Source organism: Odocoileus virginianus, chromosome 9 (genome assembly GCF_023699985.2).
Source record: "Odocoileus virginianus isolate 20LAN1187 ecotype Illinois chromosome 9, Ovbor_1.2, whole genome shotgun sequence".
Classification (NCBI taxonomy): Eukaryota; Metazoa; Chordata; class Mammalia; order Artiodactyla; family Cervidae; genus Odocoileus; species Odocoileus virginianus.
This window is the reverse complement of record NC_069682.1, coordinates 55,912,637-55,933,733: the sequence shown is the minus strand read 5'-3', so window position 1 is coordinate 55,933,733 and position 21,097 is coordinate 55,912,637. Positions and strand designations below refer to the sequence as shown.

Sequence of the window (21,097 nt, the reverse complement as noted above, 5' to 3'; positions counted from 1 at the left end):
GACGTAAGAGACGTGGGTTCAATCTCTGAGTGGGAAGATCTCCAGCATTCTTGCCTGGAGAATTCCATGGACAGAGAAGCCTGGCAGGCTACAGTCCTTGGGGTTACAAACAGTTGGACAGGACTGAACTGACTTAGCATGTGCGCGCGCATGCACACACACACACACACACACACACACACACACAGGGAATTTGCCCGAGGCCACGGAGAGGAGATGACTCACCCTGATCTCAGACCTGAGGCCAGAGGGAGCTCTGGCTGTTTGATGAACTAGAAAGTGTCGTCAAGGAAGGAGAGACATGTCTTGAGATTTCAGTCTTGAACATGGGGCTGAGGAGCGTAGACTGTGGCTAGGAAGAGTGCTCTGGCCAGAGTGTAGGATAGAAACTGGGAGGGATGAGATTCAAAGCAGGAAGGCCAGAGATGAGGCTGTTACAGTCTTTCAGGACAGGTAACTGGGGCTCCAACTCCACTGAGGTACTTCTCCATTTCATAAACCAGAAAACTGAGGCCCAAGAGTGAGGTAACTGGCGCAAGGACTCATGACTGGGTCGGGTGGGAAGGGATGAGCAGGGCTTACCTTCTCTCTGGGTCTCACTGGGCAGCTGTCCTTAGAGCTCCCTCGGGGTAGGTGGCCCAGGGTCCCCTCCACAGTCCACTCTACCAGCATCTCCTAGGTGGGCCCCTCCCCTACATTTTGCTTTCCCTGGCAACTGATCATTGGCCTTAAGAGAGGATAATTTAATGGCCAAATTCCACCAGGGCTCTGGGTGTCTCCAGGCTTAGCACGAAAAAAGTGACTATTGGTAAATAAACCATTCACATCCCCTCTCTGGCTCCTTTTGTGGAATCCAATTAGAGCTTTGGGCTATGAATCCACCAGAATCCAATCTTTGGGTAGGTGGGTATCCAATAATGTTAGTCAGTCAGTCTTGTCTGACTCTTTGTGACCCCAAGGATGTGGCCTGCCCAGCTCCTCTGTCCATGGAATTCTCCAGGCAAGAATACTGGAGTGGGTAGCCATTTCCTTCTCCGAGGAATCTTCCTGACCCAGGGATCTAACCCATGTCTCCCGCATTGCAGGGAGATCCTTTAATGTCTGAATCACTAAGTTTAAGGTGGGTATCCATGGACAGGGCTAAAGTTCCAGATGGATAGGTATCCTGACCAGGGATGAACCAGGAAGCTACCAAGTGTGTGACTTACTGTTTTTGGCTTCATACTTGAACGTCAATCCTGGATCTTGGAGCTGAGGCCCTGTTGAAAGGAGGCTATTATTCCCAGATCGCAAATGAAGAGACAAAAGCCCTCAATCCATCCCAGTCTGTGCAAAAACATTCCCTGGACAGGATCTCCATGGTCTCACTGGCCAGGCCCCTGGTCCCTGGGGAAGGGAAGCAGACATTGGGCCACAACTGGAGACTGGGTTGGCAGCGAGCCTGTGGGGTGAGGTGTTGGCTCCAGTCCCCATTCCTTTGGCTGAGCTACAGGATGAATTTAGGCAGCCTCATTGCCACGGCTCTATGCACAAGCCAGTGATGGGTTCAAGTCACTGTTAATCTCATCTATGGACGTATCCACCTCTTGCCTGTGGCTACCTCAAACCTTTTCAAACCTCCACCTCATGGGGGTGCCCAGCTTAGATGGCGCTATGGTACTGTCCTCTGTCTCCACATTGCTGCCAGCCACAGTGTCTGGAATCCATCATTATTGTTCAACTCCTGTGCCTTAAAGGCTTTCCAACTTCCCCCTATGGTGACCCAGCAGCGGTAGGAACCCTTTCCCTTTCTCTCACCACCCATTCTCCCCTTCCTGGTTCCAATCACGCTTCCTAAAAGTTAGTCCCTAGAAAATGAGTTAGTCCCACCCTGTTCAAAACTTTCCTGTGACTCCCTGCAGCCCTCAGATTGAAGTCCCCTCTCCTGCACATAGCGTTTTAGGCTTTCCATTGCCTGGAAAAGACCCTGAAGCTGGGAAAGATTGAAGGCAGGAGGAGAAGGGATGACAGAGAATGAGATGGTTGGATGGCATCAGCGACTCAATGGATATGCGCCTTAGCAAACTCTGAGGGATGGTGAAGGACAGGGAAGCCTGGTGTGTTGCAATCCATGGGGTGGCAGAGTCAGACACAGCTGAGCAATTAAACAAGTCTGGACACTTCAGGAACACTGCTAGCAGGGCACCTAGCACATACCAGGCACTTAACAAATATGCATTTCTTCCTCCTTCCCTCAGAGACCCACAGAGGGGGCTAGCCATTTTTTTTTTGGCAAGAGACATTTGTGGAACTATGCTGTTCACTGCTGTACCCCCAGCACTCAGCACTGGGCTGGCTCAGTAAGTGCTTGTTAACTGAGTGACTGACCCTGGAACTGAGTGATTGAAGTCGGCCCCATTAGACGTGGGGGCTGGGGAGCAGGCCCAGCCTTTGTCCTTAGGAAACTGATCCAGAGGTGCGTCTCTGCTTCTCTTTGGCCCTCTTGGTTTAGGGGGCAAGAGAAGTCCTTGGGGGGTGGGGCGGAATCCAACCTCTCCATTCTGTAGACAGGGAAACTGAGGCCTGGGGATGAGGGGCAAGCCCAAGCAAGCGGGGATGGAGGGTGGATCCCGGAATCCCCAAGTTGTCAGTCTGGGCTGGGGGTGTCCTTCTTATCATCACCGCCATTGAACAGATGGGGAAAGGGAGACCAAGAGAGGGATGGGGCATGCTCAAGGTCACTCATGGAGTCAGGAGAAAGAGTCTGGATTGGTTCCCCTTAGGACTCTGGTTGTTGTCACCATGATGACTACTCTTTGTCATTTCCGTTTCATGGGTAGGGGCGGGGATGGTCCTTCCTGCAGTGGCTGCCAGAACAGGCGTGAAAGGGCAGGAGGGTAAGCAGGGTCTCCCTCCCTTCTGCTGCCCTCCGCTCGCACCCCGGGCGCCCCGGTCGCTCACCCAGGCCCTGGGCTATGACGCGCATCAGGCGCTGCACCGACTGGAGCAGCTGCTGCTGCTGGCGCTGCAGGAGGCTGGAGTTAATGCTGGCGGCGTGCAGGGTGCTCTGGAGGCCGGCTAGGACGCCGCTCTGGCGGCCCAGCAGGCGCCGCAGTTGCTCCTTCTCGCCGCGGAGGCTCTCCAGCTCCGCCTGCTGCTGCGTCTCCAGGGCTTGCACCCGCGTCTCCAGCGCGCTGCGGGGAGGGGAGGGGGCGCACAGGGTGAACCCGCCGCCCCCAGTGTGCAGTCACACTCAAGGGCTTTCCCCTGGGTCCGCACCGAGGCTCGGAGAGGGAGCGTCCTGCCTTAGGGTTCCACATCCGGAAGGTCCGTGCCCACGGATAGCAGAGTGAGGAAGGGAGGAAAGAGAAACCTGGCCCTGGAGTAAAATGCCTCAGGGTCCAGTAGAGGAAACAGGTGGGGTTGGGGGGGGACACCCGCAACCCGGTAGCCTGTGATCAAATCCCAAATATGTGTGTCCTTTGACCTAGCAGTCCACTCACCGCAGACAGCCTGTGGGGGGCATGGGCAAGAATGTCCTTTGGGGGAGTTGGCTGTAATAGGGAAAAACAAAACAGCCAAAATGCACAACAGCCAGGAGTGGCTGAGGCTGTTCTGTTCTGGTTTCCCTGGAAATGATCTGGAGCGGTTCTGAAGAGCAAGGAGGCTAAGCACAGTTGTGCAGAAGGGGAAAGAGGCCAGGGACTCGGAGTGGCACATCACTGCCTGTAGTCTAACCCTGCATGTGAGAAATTAAAAGGGGAAGAAAAAGGTATTAAAGTAAATGTAGAGGGATACTTGGGAGCTTATAGGAAGAGGCGTGGATAGACATATGGAAGGACATGGTGGGACCTGTGTTTATAGAGAATGTGAAAGAAAATCTACTAAGTGCTGGTACTTCTGTGGTGCCGGTTTGAGCGGATGGAAATGAAAAGGAAGGGGTGGGTGGCGGGAGCCAACCTTCCTTTTCATTTTGTACAAGTGTCTATTGTCTGAGGATATAATAAGAATGAGGCATTTTTGTAATGAGTTTTTTTAAAAAGAAAGAAATTTTTGACTCAGCTTTTGCACTTCTGGCATTTTATCCTACAGATTTGTTCACATGTGTGTTCAATAAGGAATGGGAATGACATTCATAGCACCATGTGTTGGAATCATAAAAGACTGGAACAACCTCAGTATCCACTAATTGGGCCCTGGGAAATATATCTGGGGACAGGCGTCCAGTGGAACATTATGCAGATGGAGAAAAGAATTCTCAAGTGTGTCATGTAGTTATGGAACCATCTCCAGGATAATTGGGAAAAAAAAAAAAGAAAATACCATCATGCGAAAGAATAGCCTGTTCCACTTGGGTTTAAAAGGGTTAAAAAGGGGACTATGCATACATATTTGCTTCTGCTGCCAGTGGGTGGGTAGCTGAGAGATGAGGCAGGAGGGAGATATTTTCTTATGTACAAGGCTATGCCAACCATTCTCCAGAGTAAGAAAATGAGTCCAGCCAGGGCCGGAGGAATTTCCCTGGACCCCAGATTATGCCTCAGAAAGAGAGAGGATGTGGGCACACCTGGATTCTAGAATTTTAGCTGTCTCCATGGGCCAAGCGTGTATTGATGACACCCTCCATCTTCACTGGTTTCTGTGTGTGGCGGTCGCTCAATCGTGTCCAACTCTTCGTGACCCCATGGACTGTAGCCTGTCAGGCTTCTCCATCCATGGAATTTTCCAGGCAAGAATACTGAAGTGGGTTGCCATTTCCTTCTCCAGGGGATCTTCCCGACCCAGGGATTGAACCCTGGTCTCCTGCATTGTGGGCAAACTCTACTATTTGAGCCACCAGGGAAACCCACTGCTGGCTTACTGGTTTCTAGGAGCTTTAATTCAGTTCAGAGTGCTGGGTAGTGTCCCAGCGCTCCCCCCTTCCCTTGGGGTGGGGAGTAAGAATAAGGAGGTACACAAACTATCATTAATGGTCCCCAGATCCCAGGGAGCTTGAGGATCCTTGTGTCCGTATCTTGACTCAGCATATGAGCAATGATAACATCTCCTTCTGTACATGGGCCTGTGACTGCTTACCTGTGTGGGTTCTGCTTTCTCCACCAGCCTGAGCTTGGCAGTTTTTTCTCCACTCAGCTTGAAACTGAGATGAAATCAGCTTCAGAGGTCCATGTCTCTGCGTTATCTGTACCCCAGGACTCTTTGTAATTTAAAGGGTGTTCCCTTTGTGTTTATTTGCTTATAAATGCTGAGACTCTCTGCTAATACAGATAAGAAACATATCACTGTGGTTGTTTCTGGGAAGGAGAGGAGTTGGTAGGTGAGATTATTTATTTCCAGATATGTAGATCAAATTAAGGTGTACAGGGTGAATTGTATGGTATGTAAACGGTAGTTCAGGAAAGCTGTTAAAATCTATAAAGTAAATAAAGGAAGATAGGAAAGAAGGAAAGAGAGAGAGAGAAAGAGAAAGAAGAGAGTGTCCTGAGCCCCAGGAAAATGCCTGTCTCCTATCCCCACACAGGACAGAGTGGCCAGGCCTCAGCCAAGCCCCAGTGTCGACCTTCACTCTCAACTTTAGCCTTCTCTCCTACCCTGGTTTCAGGCCTTGCCCTAGCCCTGGCCACGTCCCAGCTCCAGCTCCAGCCCTAGTGCCCCTCGCTCCGGTCTTCAGGCCTCTACCTCTGGCCCTAGCCCCCATCCTGGGCACTAGCTCAAGTCCACCTTTTAATCTTGCCCCCTCGCCGCCCAGTGGAGCCCAGCTCAGGCTGGTTCTGGTGCTCACCCCGGATGCCCAGCCCACCTGGGTCCCAGCCCGGCCCTGGAGCTCAGCCCTGGTCCCTGCCCCGTGCCAGGGGGCCAGTGCCCACCTGCTGTGGCCCTGCAGCCGCTGGAGCTCATGGTCCTGCAGCAGCAGCTGCTTCTCCAGCTTGTTGGTGGACAGCAAGGTCTCCAGCAGCTGGATCTCCATCCGTGACGTCTGGTTCAGGAACTGCCCCGACAAGGGAGGTGGGGATGGGGAGCTCTGTAAGCCCTGCAGGAGCCCTGCCCAGCAGCCACACACATGACCTCAGGCCCTGCCATCCCAGAAACTTGCTGACCTATTTACACCCTCTCAGTGTTTCATTCACTCACTCACTCATAGACCCTAATATTGTGGTCCTTTCTTTCATTCTGCCTTGTGTCTGGAAATTCTTTCCCAACCTGTGCATGGACCATGACACCTAACTAGGCTTGTAATTATCTTAAATTTTCTCTTCCCCACCCCTGTTCATGGCAGTTCCATTCCTCCTGCCATGTATGTGGGAGGAGTCACCCTTGACCCCCCCACCCCAATAGCTAATCCATCAGGAATTAGATATTTGCTCCACCTTCCAAATGGTTACATGACCACTCTCCTGCTCCTCCATGCCCCGCTTGGTGCTGACCTCCATCTCTCCCCCTGTGTCCTGTGCTGGCCTCTTCACAGGGCTCCCTGTCCCTGACCTTGTCCTCTATAGGCCACTGTCTGCTTGGTAGTCTGGGGTAGACTTTTAAAATGCGGCCCCTCAGCTCAAAATCCTCCTGTGGCTCCCACCTCACGTGGGCCGGCAAAACCCTGTAATGCCATCTGTCCCCATCACCTCTGACATTGGCTGAACAGTCTCCCTGGGTCACTCCAGCCATACTGGCCTCCTTGATGTTCCTGGAGCTTGCCAGATCTGTTCCACCTCCAGGCCTTTGCACATACTGCTCTCCCTGTTGGGAATGCTGTTCTAGTAAGCCTGGCCCCAACCCTACCTTCCCAGTAGTGCCTTCCTGGTTGTATTGTCTAAGCTTGCAACTTGTCCCTCTCGCCAGTCCTGGCACACACTCTCCACCGGTCATCTCGTCCTTGCTACTTTCTCCCTAGCACTATCACTGTCTCATACACATGTTATTTATCCTGTTTGTTTTCTTGGTGCTCATTAGAAGGAAGCTCCAGAGGGGTACAGATGCATACCTATTTTATTTACTGCTGTAAACTAGAACCAGGCATCTCCAACAGTGCGTGGCACATAGTAAGGTTTAAGAAACACGTGGTCCTTTCTTAGCTGTCTTTTCAGCCATTATTTACTCACCTTCTCACTTATATTCCTGTCCCTTTCCTTCCTCCCTCTCTGCTGCTCCCTGTGGCCTCCCCTTTTAGAGATGTTGTTCCCCCTTAGGTCTAATAAATAGGTCTAATTTGTTATCCACATTTTCCTGAAGTGCTGTGAGCCCCCGAGGGCAGGTGTGTGCTGCTGAATCCCAGCTCAGGCCGGACATTGGAATCACAGAGGCAGAAGAGCCAAACCCAGTGTCTACCGTCCCCCCTCATCCTGCTCTGGGCTCACGGCCTGGTGGGAGACAGTTCTGTGATGGGGTCATCAGGGGCTGCAAGGTCAGAGGAGGCTCTGACCTTCCCCAGGGACAAGGGTCAAAGCAAGATGACTAGGGTTATGAGCTAGCCTGGCCTGCCATGGTGCCCCCAGTACCACCCCCTCACCCTGTAGTACCTGAGCCTCCACATTGGTCAGCTTGTTGGTCTGGGCGGTGGTGTGGGTCAGGAGACTGGTGCCCAGCTCCAGCATGGTGGCTGTCTGGTTCTGGACCATGTGCTGCTGAGCCTGTGCCAGCTCCAACCTCAGGTTCTTCTGGATGTACCTTTCCAGCTGTGAGGAGACAGACAGTGTGCTGGGGTCATGGGTAAGGGCTAGGGGAAGCTTCCTGTCCCTTCCATATATCCCCTGGAAGGACATAGAGCAACTGGGAGAGGCCTTGATGCCAGGTCAGGCTGCCATCACGTCTTGCTTACTCTATTTGTTGCTTTCTCCTCAACCTCTCTGCCTCCATCCTTGTCCCATACACAGCCCATTCTCCACTCAGCAGCCAGAGGGATCCTGTTAAACTGAAGTCAGATCACACTTCTCCTCCATTCAGGACCCTCCTAGGGCTCCTATCTCACCAAAGTCTTCCACGGAAAAGTCAGGGAGGAAAAGCCAAAGTCTTCCCTGACTGCAGGTGCTTTTATGACCTGCCTCCTGCTACCACTGTGGTTTCCTCTCCTAGTCTCCCTCACTCCACTCCAGACACCTTGCCTCTGTGACACCCTTCCAACACAGCAAGCATGCACCTGCCTCAGGGCCTTTGCACATGCTATTCCCTCTCGCTGGATCCTACCACCCCACACCATCTACAAGGCTCACTCCCTCATGTCATTTCAGTTCTCTTCCAACCCCTTATCATGCCCCAACTTTGTATTACATATTTATTTGTTTATTGCCTTTTAAAACTTGCCCTTGACATGTCAATGCCATGAAGCCAGGAGCTTGGTCTTGCTCTCAACTTTATCTCCATATCTAGCACAGTGCTTAGCATATAGTGGGTGTTCAAAAAAAAAAAATGTGTCCAATGAGTCACTAAGAGGGGAAGCAGCAATTGTCATTATAGTCCCCAACGTCATGCACATGACGCAGCTTCCTAGGACTGAGCCAACAGCGGGAAGAGGGGATGAATCTTTCCCTATACTGGAGTTTGCAAGTCCATCCATCAAACCAGACTTTTATTTTCTGGCCCCCTCCGTCTGTGAAATGGAGATGAACTGGCCAGTCTCCAAGGGTCCTCCCTGCTTAGATATCTTGGGATCTGACACGCTAATGTTCATTTCTTTGACAGGACTGCTCTTTCTCCCAAGAGCAGGAGAAGCTGGTCTGGCATGAGACCAGGTCAAATTGCAAAGGTGAACAGCGTGTTCTCAGGGCTCAGTGCCTGAGGACAGAAAGCCGGTGCCCCTCCTCCACTCCCTCTCCATTGGGCATATTTGCTGGCCTTTCGCCACCATCTCCATCCCCCAGCTCTGGCTCCTTCTCACCCCCTGTCACTCAGCCCTCCAGGAGGTCCAACAGGGCAGCTCCCAGGGTCCCTGGGAAGGCTGGTGCTTCCCAGGGAGAGGGGGTGACCCTGGCTGGGGGTCAGGCTTCAGCTGTTTCTTCCCTAGTCTCTTCACCTCTCTTCCATCTCAACTGTCTGCTCCCATAACTCCCTCACCTCCGTGCTTTCTAAGGGGCGTGGCTCGTTGTAGTGCAACGTCAAATCCTGAAGGGGGCGCAAGGGGTGTCGATCAGAGCCTCGCTTCTTAAAGCGCGTCCTTGGGGCAAGCATCACCAGGGAGCTTGTGAGAAATGCAAGTTTCTAGGTCCCAGATCCAGACCTACAGAATCAGAAATTCTGGGGAGAGACTCAGCCAACTGATGTTCGCTCAAGTGGAGAGGTCACAGCGGGGACTTGAGGACCAGGGAGATATGTGTGTCTGAACTTCTCAAGCCTTTGTCCCTTTGACCCCTTCTTTCCTCTCCGGCCCCGATCTCTGCAACAGGCAAATGGGTCCAAGGGTCCTTAGCTAAAAATTAAAGAAAAAAAATATCCTTGACTCCACAGATCCCCTCTATCTGTGCCTCCAATTTCTTTGCTCACTCCCAAACAACATAACTTCTTGAATAAATTGTCTCCATTTTTTCTTTCCTCTCTATGCTTACCTTTAAAAAAAAATAATATTATTATGGTGTTCTTCACATACACACACATTCACACAGCATGAATAATAATATAATAAAATCTGTGTATTTACTACACTCAAGAAAAAAAATACAACCCATATGGTTGAATCCTGTGCACCCCTGACCTGTCCCCAGCCCTGGAGAGACAATTTAACACACCTTGTTGTAACTGTCTTTGACAAGGGTGGTCAGCAGACACTTCTCTGTCCTCAGCTTACTCTCTGTCTCAGCAGTAGTGACCCATATGGCCACTCTCTTTTTCTGGAAGTACTTCCCAGGTATACCCTCCCCTAGTTTTCATTCTCCCCTTCCTATTCCTTCCCCCTCCCCTCCCATCATCCCCTATCTGATTCCTTTTTCAGGTTTCTTGGGGGCTCTCATGCCCTAGTCCTGGGCATTCTCTCTATAGGTCACAGGTGCCTAATGGGGGACCACAGGGCCTATGAAGAGAATGCAGGGGGTCCATGAACTTGCGTGAAAGAATAATTACATTTTTCTTTTTTGTTCACTAACCTGTAATAAAAATTTGGCATTTCCTTCAATTATGAGCCAAGGTCCCAAATCATAACACTGTTAGCTGATCCTGCAACTGGACTTCCCCATAGCTCAGTTGGTAAAGAATCTGCCTACAATGAAGGAGACCCCAGGAACTGAGAAGATCTGCTGGGGAAGGAGTAGACTACTCACTTCAGTATTCTTGGGTTTCCCTGGTAGCTCATATGGTAAGAATCCACTTGCAATGCAGAAGACCTGGGTTCGATCCCTGGGTTGGGAAGATTCCCTGGAGAAGGGAAAGGGCTACCCACTCTAGTATTCTGGCCTGGAGAATTCCAAGGACTGTATAGTCCATGGGGTCGCAAAGAGTTGGACACAACTGAGCGGCTTTCACTTTCAATTATGAGCAGAGATTCCAAATCGTAACACTGTTAGCTGATCCTGCAAATTCATTACCAACAGAAATCACAAATATTTCCTATCACAGCATAGATATTAGAGTGTCAAAAAATACTGATCATGACTTCAGAATAATGGACATTCTCAAACCCACCACTGGGTCATGTTACAACTACAGCACATTATAATCACAATGTCACTAGGTGTTCTTATTTTATGCATTTGAAAGCAATATTCTGGACTTCTCTGGTGGTAGAGTGGATAAGAATCCGCCTGCCAGTAAGGGGGACGTGTGTTCGATCCCTGGCCCGGGAAGATTCCACATGCTGCAGAGCAACTGAGCCCGTGTTCTCCAGCTACTGAGCCTGCAAGCTCTAGGGTCCACAAGCCACAAGTACGGAGCCCTCGTGCTCCGAGTACTGAAGCCTGTGCGCCTAGAGCCCATGCTCTGCAACAAGAAAAATGACCACAATGAGAAGCCCACATATGCAACTAGAAAGTAGCTCCTGCTCTCCACAACTAGAGAAAAAATCCTGTAGGCAGCCACGAAGACACAGTGCAACCAAAAAATTACGTAAATAAAATAAAATTTTTTAAAATAATATTCTGAAAAAGTATCCATAAGCTCCACCCCAGACCAGAGGCCCAAGTTCCCAAACTGAGACCCAGAAAACTTGTCCAAGGTCACCAACTGATGGCCTGGGTTCCAAGACTCCCTGCCCAGGGGGCTCCTCAGGTCTGCACAGCAGGGCTGGGGCCTCAGGGTAGCTTGGGGTCCTCTCTAGTAATGGGAACCCCCTAAGCATTCTTACTAGTCCCCTATTTGTTCTGTGGCTGCAAATGGCCGGGTGAGGTGAAGGCCACCCACAGCTGGGGCTCATCACCCAACTTGCCATGCCCACTCATGGGCTCTAGAATGGTAATCTGGGCAAAAGGGCCCCAGTTCAGCCAGCCTGCAGCTCTGATGAGTAATGTCAGCCTGTTTGTGGGGGTTGGATCCAGCCCAGGGCTCAGGCACCAGCTGGAAGGGTGGGAAGGGAAAAGTCCTCATGGAGGGGCAGACCCCAGATGGGACCTGCCCCGGCCCCCCAGCCCCACTCAGGATTGGACCTGCCCATTCTCTGTCACCCTCCTGCTGGTAAAAGGGCTGACATGGGAAAGAGGGGACCTGCATCTCTGCCCCCGCCGACCCACTGCCCCTGGCCTGCAAAGAGGCTGATCTTTGGCCCTTGAGCTGCCCCCTTCTCCCCTTGGCCCTGAGTCTGGTTCTGGCTATGCTACGCCCTAGCGTGGGCCTCTAGCAGCTGAGGGCTGCCTTTCCCTGAGCTTCACTTTACCGACCTGTGACACAGGGACAGTAAACCCTGCTTCTTTTGTGCGAGGGAGAATTTGAAAAGGGCCTTGAAGGAAAGGAAAGAGTTTTGATAGGCAGAGCCTGGGGGAGGAAGGAGGGGACGCTGGATAGAATACAGCTGAGCAAAGAGGCATGAGAGTCTCAGTGGCCAAGGAGATCTGCTGAAGTCTGCTTTTTGTCCTGCATTATCTAAATGAAAAAGACTTCATCTGGTAAATGGATAAGCAATTGTGGCCCACTCATCCAATAAACTCTACTCAGCAATAAAAAGGAATGAATTACTGATGCATTCAACAGTATGGAGGCAACTTCAATTAGACTGCATTGAAAAAAGCCAGACTTAAAAGGCCACAGATTGTAGGATTCCATTCATATGACTTTCTGGAAAAGTCAGAATCATTTGTTGCTAGAGGCTGAGGCCCAGGGGTGGGGATTCACAGCAGAGGGACACAGGGGAAGTTTTTGGGGGTGTTGGCAATATTTTGTATTGTGTGACGGTGGTTACATGACGATATACATTTGTCAAAACTCAGAGCTGTACATTAAGAGGGTGAATTTCACTGTATGTGGACTATATCTCAATATAAAACAAATCCACCAACACAAGGTTCTATAAAATGTCCCATATAAAATATATGTTATAATATATGTTATATATAAATATGGGCTTCCCTGGTGGCTCAGATGGTAAAGAATCTGCCTGCAATGCAGGAAACATGGGTTCAATCCCTGGGTTGGAAAGATTTCCTGAAGAAGGGCAGGGCAACCCACTCCAGTATTCTTGCCTGGAGAATCTCATGGACAGAGGAGCCTGGAAGGATACAGTCCATGGGAAATGTATGTTATAAATGTGTTTCCTCAAATTAACCCCTCACCTTCTGAGTTTCATTTATGTAGTTAAGAAATTATTTCTTGAGCACCCATTATATGCTAGATCCTGTATTAGGTACTCAAGAATAAGGAATGAACAAAACTGGCAAGCTTTATGATTCCAGAACACTTCCATTGACTATATCAGTTAAATTCCAGTGGTGATGAGTGTTACAAAGAAAACAAGACAGGGTAGTGAGTGGGGTCAGGGGCATGTTTAGCCACAATGGTGGGGAAATGCTCAGCAGAGGGGGCCATCTGAGTTGAGCCTATGTGAAGAAGCCAGCTGGGGGAAAGTCAGGAGGAAGGGAATCCCAGGAGGGAAAGGAAGTATAAAGGCCTTAAGGTGGGAATGTGTCTGGTGTGGCAGAGAATCAAAAAGATCAATCACAAAGCTATGTCCTGCCTGTCTCTTTTGTAGAAACGGTTCAGATTTGGGAAATGCATTTTGTCAACTACAGATAAAAGCCAAGGCAGGAAGAAAGAGTAGTGCCTTATATATGATGAGCCTGGGTTTAAATCACAGCTCCTTAGCTTAAAGTCTCTGTGACCTTGGGCTATGTGACCTCTACCTCTTTGGGCCACTTCTCTAGAATGCAGGTAATCGTAGCTCCTATCTCCAGATGGTAGGGAAGATTCCAGACATGATCCATTTAAAGGGCCTAAAGCATGATTACATAACTGACACAGGAATAATTCTGGTATCTGTAAGTCTGTATCAAGGGTTACCAAGCTGTTGTCGAAAAGAACGAGGTCGGCCTTCATCAGGAGCAGATGTGAGATGATGTTCCAGATACACTCTTGAGGGAAAAAAGCAAGATACAGAACATTACCTACAGTGTGGACCCATTTGTGTGTAAGAAATCCCAGATGATGTGTTTTTATGTGTACTCAGATATAAGTCTAGGAGACATAAACTCGTAACTGTGGTGCTTTGCTTCAGGGAAGGCGATTACAATGGTGGTGATGGTAAAGTTTTGTTTTTGTTTTTTATATTCTGTATCTCTAAATTGTTTGGATTCTAAAAAAACAGAATGAGATTGTATACAGGTATACTTCATTTTATCATGCTTTGCAGATATTGCCTTTTTAAAAAAATTTTTTTAACAAATTCAAGATTTGTGGCAACTCTATGCCAAGCAAGTTTGTTGGTTCCATTTTCCCAACAGCATTAACTAACTTCATGCCCCTGTGTCATATTTTGGTAATTCTCACAGTATTTCTTTTTCATTACTATTATATTTTTATAGTGGTCTGTGATCAGTCATCTTTGATGTAATTACTATGAAAGATTATGACTCGCTGAAGGCTCAGATGTTGGTTGGCATTTTTTAGCAATGAAGTATATTTAATTAAGCCCTGTACTTAAAAAAAAAGACATAATGCTATTGTACACTTAATGGACTACAATATAGTGTAAAAAAATCTTTTGCAATGCATTGGGAAACTAAAAAATTCATGTGATTTTCTTTATTGCAATATTCACTTATTTTCAGCAGTTTGGAACCAAACTCCCAATATTTTCAAGGTCTGCCTGTACAGATATAATTACTATAATATTGAAAAGCCGTGTGTCAGCCAGGCGTTCTTAACAGCTATTCCTGGATCCCTGAGGGATCTGTGACTAGAATTCAGGGAATCTGTGGACTTGGATAGGAAATAGTTTTTGTTCAGTTTGTTTTTTTTTTTATTTTGCTAATCTCTAACTGAAAGGAGCTTTTCCTACAGTGATGAATGTAGGCCACAAATTACTGCAGCGGTGGTAGTGCGTGTGACTGTCACTAGTAGACATCACAGATAATCCCGTGTCTCACTCCAGTGGTTGTGGACATTTACGACATACTGTTTATACTTATTACAACTTCAAAATGATGGAAGGGGGACTTACTGGCAGTCCAGTGGTTAAGAATCCATCTTCTAAGACAGGGGTTGAGGATTCGATCTCTCGTCAGGGAACTCAGATCCCACATGCCATGGGGCAACTAAGCCTGCACAGTGTAACCTCTGAGCTCACATGCTCTGGAACCACAACTAGAGAAGTCCAAACGCTGCAATGAAGATCCTGCATGCCACAAGACCCAATACAGCCAAAAAAAAAAAAAAAAAAAATGACAGCAAGTACTAGATCCACCAGAGGTCTTGTTATTTAATAGACTAGTACAGAAGTACTATATGACTGTATCACACATCTGCTCTTTTTTCTTTTAATTTAGTTGCTAATTGGAGTAAAATTGCTTTAGAATGTTGTGTTAATTTCTGCTGTGCAACAATGTAGATCAGCTCTGTGTATACATATATCCCTTCCCTCCTTACTCTCCCTTCCCCCCCTGCATTCCACTCCTTTAGGTCGTCACAGAGCACCGAGCTGAGCTCCCTGCGCTATGCAGCAGCTTCCCACTAGCCATCTATTTTACACACGGTAGTGTGCGTTACTCTCTCATCACACATCTGTTCTGAAAAATGTTTGATATCTGTATCTCAAGGCAATTTGTTTCCTTTGTAAATCTACGTATACACACTTAATTTTTTTTTGTTTTGGCTGCGCTATCTTCATTACTGCTTGCGGGCTTTCTCTAGTTGCAGTGAGTAGGGGCTACTCTCTAGTTGCGGTGTGTGGGCTTCTCATTGCAGTGGCTTCTCCTGTGCAACACAGACTCTGGGCGCACAGGCTTCAGTAGTTATGGCACAAGGGCTTAGTTGCTCCAAGGCATGTGGAATCTTCCTGAACCAGGGCTCAAACCCAAGTCCCAGGGCTCAAACCCAAGTCCCCTGCATTGGCAGGCAGATTCTTAATACCTGGACAACCAGGGAAATCCTGAAGCATATAATTACATATGTTTAAAGACATTCTTCTGAGAGAGGCTGTAGATCTTTACCAGATGCCAGAGGGGCCCAGGGCACGGGAAAGGCTGAGACTCTGAAAACCCCTCCCACACACATCTCTGCACAAGTGGACACTCAGTGGGCCACTAACTCCGGGTACAGGGCCTTTGCTAGCAATTCTTCTGGTGCCTGGAAAGATGTCTGGTAGTTTCTAGGTGTTCCATGAATATTTGTTAAGCTGAATGAATGGATGGATTGGACATCTCCCCTCCTGGAAGAATTAGCTCTGAAATAAACTACCCCATGTAGATCTGTGGTATAGCCACTGGCAAACAGAACAACAGGAAAGGAGAGAAGTGCTTTTATAAAACCATGGAACCCCAGCCTGAGCTGCCTCGTGGCTTGCCACTTTTCACCTTTGTGCCTCAATTTCGCCATTAATAGATGGGGTGGTAACAGTACCACTATGTGGGGTTGGAGTGAAGAGGGAAGATATGGACCTCAAAGAAAGGGCCCGAGCGAATGGAGGCTTAGACACGCAGAGTCACTTCCCGGAGGTCACCCATCAAGTTGGTAGCTGCTGGATTCATATCCAGGTCTGCTGATTTAGAAGGCCAGGAGATCAGGTCCAGTGGGCAAGAGAGAAACTCTAAGCATATACCAGCATTGAATATGCTCCTATCCCCCTGCTTCTAGTCTAAAACAATGCCAGCTCACTACTCCATACCCTGCATCTTTTTTCTTTTTTTGCATCTTTTTTCTTAATATAATTTGAAGATTGCTCTATGTTCATCCAGAGGAACTTGCCTTGCTGTTTGAAGTGCCCCATCGTTTGCCCCTCTGGCCCCCTATCACTGGGTCTGCAGGTCATTTCCAGGCATTTGCCATCACATCAGGGCTGCTGGGAACATCCTGCCCACTTGTCACTAATCCCTCTGCAATGCTGCTTGGGGATAAATCCCTCAAACCATAGCAGCCTCTTTAAAGGGTAAGGACACTTGAGATTTGGACGAACTGCTCTGGGCAGAGGGTTGTGTCTGTGGTTCTCACACTGTGTTTAGAAGAGGGATGCTGGCGCCTGGTCACAGAGCCAGGGTGTTACCTACTCAAATCCTCCAACACACATCCACGTGCCCCAACTGCAGGAGCTTCCAGAGCTTCTCCTGTCAGCTCCCTTCTGACTTTCAGGTCTGCCCACAAGTGTCACCTCCTCTGATGGCCACCCCATCAAAGGTAAGTGCACCCCCAGCCTTACTACAGCTGCCATGACTGTGCTTTCGTCACAGCATGTCTTGTGTCTGAAATCACTGCAGTTGCTTCCTATTTGCCTCTCTCCCACCACGGGAATGTCAGCCGCAGGAGCACAGGGGTGCCCTGTTCATGTCTACACCCTCTGTGCCTCAAGCAGTGCCAGTAGCTATACCAACTCAGTAACAAATAAGAGGGGCTCAGTAACTATTTGTTAAAAAAAAACATATGGGTCCATTTATGTAAAGGGCAGCAGATTTCCATGGAATATTAGTCTGGGTGCTAGAAATAAGTTTGGACACTCTGACTCAGCCCCAGCTCCCCCTGGATCCCTGTGAGAGGCATGGCCAAGGGGGAGAGACCACTAGTCCAAGGGCAGGAAGAAAAGGGGAAGCTGGAGGGAGGGGGGAGGAGAAGAGGGAGGCTCAGAGCAAGGGAGAGAGCCAGCTTGGGGCATCTGAAGGAGAAAGTTCCAGAAACCTGACAGTCTTGGGGCTCATTTTTCTGTTGAGCAAACTCATTCAGAAGCGCTGGACCCATGCAGGGCACTGGGGGGAGAGCAGTGACTAGAGGAGGCTTGTTCCTGCTTCAGAGGTGGTGCCAGGCATGGCCCCGAGGGCCTTATTTGGTCTGTTTAGATCTTGGCTGTCTCATCGCCCCCATTTCACAGCCAAGGAAAAGGAGCACAGAGATGACGAGCCCGTTGCCCAAGTCTCACAGCTTGTGAGTGGCAGAGGCTGGCTTGGGACCAGGCCTTCGGGCTCCCAAGACCACGGCTGTCAGCACTTCAGTGGGCTGCTTGTGGCCTCCAGACTCCAAGGCAGCCCCAGTGAGCTCCTCCCCTCCCAGTTCTCATGCCCCTGTGTCATCAGACTGGCCAGTGTGAACAACAGGATACTGTAGACATGATGGTGAGCTGCACTGACATCATCACATCGTGGCTTCTGCTTTGTCCCTCCTGAATCTCTTGCTCTGGAGGAAGCTGGCCACCATGTCCTGAGGACCCTCAAGCAGCCCTGAGAACCCATCTGGAGAGAAACAGAGGCCTCCCACCACAGGCAGGCACTGCCCTCCCAGCCCTGTGCTGGGGCCACCTTAGTGGCTGATCCTCCAGTCCCAGTCGAGCCTTCAGATGACTGCAGCCCTGGCTGACACTTGAGTATAACCGCCTAGAAAAAAGACCCAAGTCAGAACTACCTTATTACGCTGCTCCCGATTCCTGACTGTGAGAGATAATAAATGTTTGTGGGTTCAATTAACTTGCTAAATGAAAGTGTGAAAGTGAAAGTCTTAGTCGTTTAGTTGTGTCCGATTCTTTGCGACCCCAGGGACTGTAGCCCACCAGGTTCCTCTATGGGATTCTCCAGGCATGAATACTGTAGTGGGTTGCCATTTCCTTCTCCAGGGGATCTTCCCAACCCAGGGATTGAACCTGGATCTCCTGCATTGTGGGCAGATTGTTTACCAAGCCACCAGGGAAGCCCAACTTGCTGAATGCCTTAGGGTGACTTGTTATGCCATGCTAGATAAGTACTGTACTGCTTTCGCAGAGGTCATAGAAGTCAGACACTCTCGCTCACAGGTGGCCCACTCCCCTTGCCTGGTACATCACATCCCACCCTGTCACCTCTAGGCTACAGTTTCTCAAAGGAACTAACTAGTTTCATTTTCCCAATGGAACTAACCTTGTATCTGTGGACTTGACGGCCAAAGTTGGCCCCTCCTCTGCCCATCTCCAGCCCCTCCCATCCCCTTGGGTTCACACAGGCCCTGACCCCTGGGCTCAAGGCAGAGGGGATTTGTCTTGTTTTTTTCAAGCAGCCAGGCCCAGCCTTCCTCAGCTGTTTTCCTCCCTGCAAAAGATCCTGTTGCTTTCCTTCTGGGTCAGGGCTTAGTGGAGTGAGTGGGCAGGGAGCCAGGCCTGGAGAGTGTCATGCACCAACAGCCTGTAGAGGAGGGATGCGCTTTTCAGCTCTTAGCTTAAGTTGCAATTCCCGGATTCCCAGCACAGGCCTGGCTTCGCCAAGCTTCCAGCTGCAGCGTTGAGTCTAGCGTGGGCCTGGCGCACGGCACTGAGTCAGGCTCTGGTTCCATCACTGCTTTGCCGTGTCCTTTCTGGACCAGTGACGGAGCTTCTCTGGGCCTCAGTGGCCTCATCAGAAAATGGGGCTCACTGATCCCTCCTCGCAGAGCGGCTGACGTGGGCCCCTCTGCTGCCTGGATGTGGTTGCTTCTCGTCAGCTGGGGCAGGGCAGCCGGGGCCTTGGCCTCAGCTGTCCCTTTATGGTTGTCTATGTCCAAACCTTGATCTTAGGAGGACTGTCAACAATGAGGCCCAGCAGATGAGTCCTTCTTACTCTCTCAAGTGTAGGAGCCAGGAGTTTAAACAACAGGGTGACTTTTCTTGCAGTTGCTTACCTCCCTGCCACTTGGGTATCAGCCCTTATCTGGAGTGGGATGGTGTGTCCATTTTGCTAGGCAAATGTCTACTCAGTGCTTATTATGTGCTGGACATTGTTTTAGCCACTATGTGTGTTAAGTCCCTGTTGCCATCCTCTGTGGTAGGAGATACTATCAACCTATTTTACAGATGAGGCACAGAGAGGTTAAGCAACTTGTCCAAGGACAAACAGCTCACCGGGGCAAGTCCAGGCTCTCTGGGAATGATTCACTTAGGGAAGCCTTGCTGGAGTATCTCTCCCAGGTAGCACCAGGCTTTCCTGTCTGAGGAAATCTGGTGGGTAACTCTGCCCTCGTCTGGTCTTCCTCCTCTGCAGCCTGGAGGAAAAGAGCGATTGCTCCCCTCTTGACAAATGAATTTAAACTGAGACCCAGAGAGGCCAAGCATCACCCACAGCTGGTAAGTAAGGAACTGAATCCAATGGCTAAGCTCTTTCTACTCACCCATCACTGGTGGGCGAGGCTGGCCCTGAAGACAGGGTGACAGGGATAGAACCAAGGTCAGGCAAGGAGGAGAGGAGCAGGTCCAGATGTCCATAGCCACTGCCCATCACTGGGGGTGGGACAGAAAAGTGGCCATGTCATTTTCCAGCACCCCAGAGCCTCAAGAGCAGGGTAAGATCTGGGGAGGTTGGTCTCACCTGGGCCACATTCTCCTAACTCTGCATTCCAGCTACTGTGAACATTTTTTACTTCCTTGAAATCCCTTTGTTCTGTTCCACCTCAGGGCCTTTGCACTTGCTGGTCCCTGTGCTTGAAATGTTTTTCCCTTTTTTTTCTTGACTAAGAACTCCTAATCTACTCTTTAGATTCCCAGTTCTGTTCTTCTTCCTGGAGCCATTCCTCCATCAAGGTTGGGCCCCTTATTATTTACTCCTAGAACAGGTGAGCCCCTTCTTCACAGCATGTATTAATATCATGGTTGATCAGTACACATGAGAAATTACCAGGTTAGTGTTTTTACTGCTGCTCCTGGAGGGCAAAAGACCAGGTCTTCCTTGCTTACTGTTGAATTTTCATCACCTGCACAGTGACTAGCATGTAAGCTCACGGTAAACATCAATGGCTTCTGCTTCTGCTTAGTTGCTCAGTCATGTCTGAATCTTTGCGACCCCATGGACTGTAGCCCATCAGGCTCCTCTGTCCATGGGATGCTCCAGGCAAGAATACTGGAGTGGATTGCTATGCCCTCCTCCAGGGGATCTTCCTAACCCAGGGTTAGAACCCAGGTCTCCCATATTGCAGGCGGATTCTTTACTGTCTGAGCCACCTGGAAGGCCCTAACATCAGTAGAGGGGGTGGTTAAGCACATGGAGGAATGAACACTGCACCTGGCAAATTAAGTTCAGAACTGTGCACACATGTGCGTGCACACAACCCCAGAGTTTCCTAACTATAAAGACACATGGCTTTTTCATGAGTTTCCTGACGTGCTGTGTGTCCTCTCAGCACTAGGGAGGAGAAGCAAAGTTGTCCCTGACAATGACCCCGGGGTGAATGTAGTCAAGTCACTCCTCCCACCTAGGGGAGTGTACCCATCTGTAAAATGGGCAGCAGGGAGAGGCAGTCTGTGTAGTGATTAAGACTGTGAGGTCTGGAACTGGCTTGCCTGGGTTCAAGCCCACCTCCCTCACTTCCCAGATGTATAAACTCTCTGGGCCTCAGTTTCCCCACAATAAGTGGAGATCATAACAATCCTCACCTTTCAGGATGTCGTGAGGTTTAGTGAGTCATGTTTGTAAAACATGTATACTAGTGCCTGGCACAGAGACAGTACAGTGTGTGGAGTTGCTGGAGTGGCTTCAGAAGACAGACAGTGTGTGGAGTCTTCTTGGAGTGGCTCCAGAAGACAGAAGAAGCGATAGCAGAATTTCTGATTTCCCTACAAGTAGATGTGGTGCCAGACACGCTCCCA

The 21,097-nt window shown here is 49.6% G+C and overlaps 2 protein-coding genes across 5 annotated transcripts in view; one reads left to right on the top strand and one right to left on the bottom strand.

Annotated features, from left to right (window-relative positions):
- FAM110A (family with sequence similarity 110 member A) overlaps positions 1 to 21,097 on the top strand; it is a 96,697-nt gene that overhangs the window by 48,443 nt on the left and 27,157 nt on the right. The gene's annotated exons all lie outside the window — the stretch shown is intronic.
- ANGPT4 (angiopoietin 4) overlaps positions 1 to 21,097 on the bottom strand; it is a 48,527-nt gene that overhangs the window by 11,925 nt on the left and 15,505 nt on the right. For 3 of the 4 annotated variants that reach the window (XM_070472494.1, XM_070472493.1, XM_070472495.1), the window contains exons 2-5: positions 7,494 to 7,649; positions 5,847 to 5,968; positions 2,941 to 3,173; positions 1,209 to 1,259 (exon numbers count right to left, since the gene is read on the bottom strand). In XM_070472494.1, coding sequence (XP_070328595.1) covers positions 1,209 to 1,259; positions 2,941 to 3,173; positions 5,847 to 5,968; positions 7,494 to 7,649 — 562 coding nt within the window. The remainder of the gene's footprint in view (positions 1 to 1,208; positions 1,260 to 2,940; positions 3,174 to 5,846; positions 5,969 to 7,493; positions 7,650 to 21,097) is intronic. The other variant, XM_020900877.2, reaches the window with a different exon arrangement.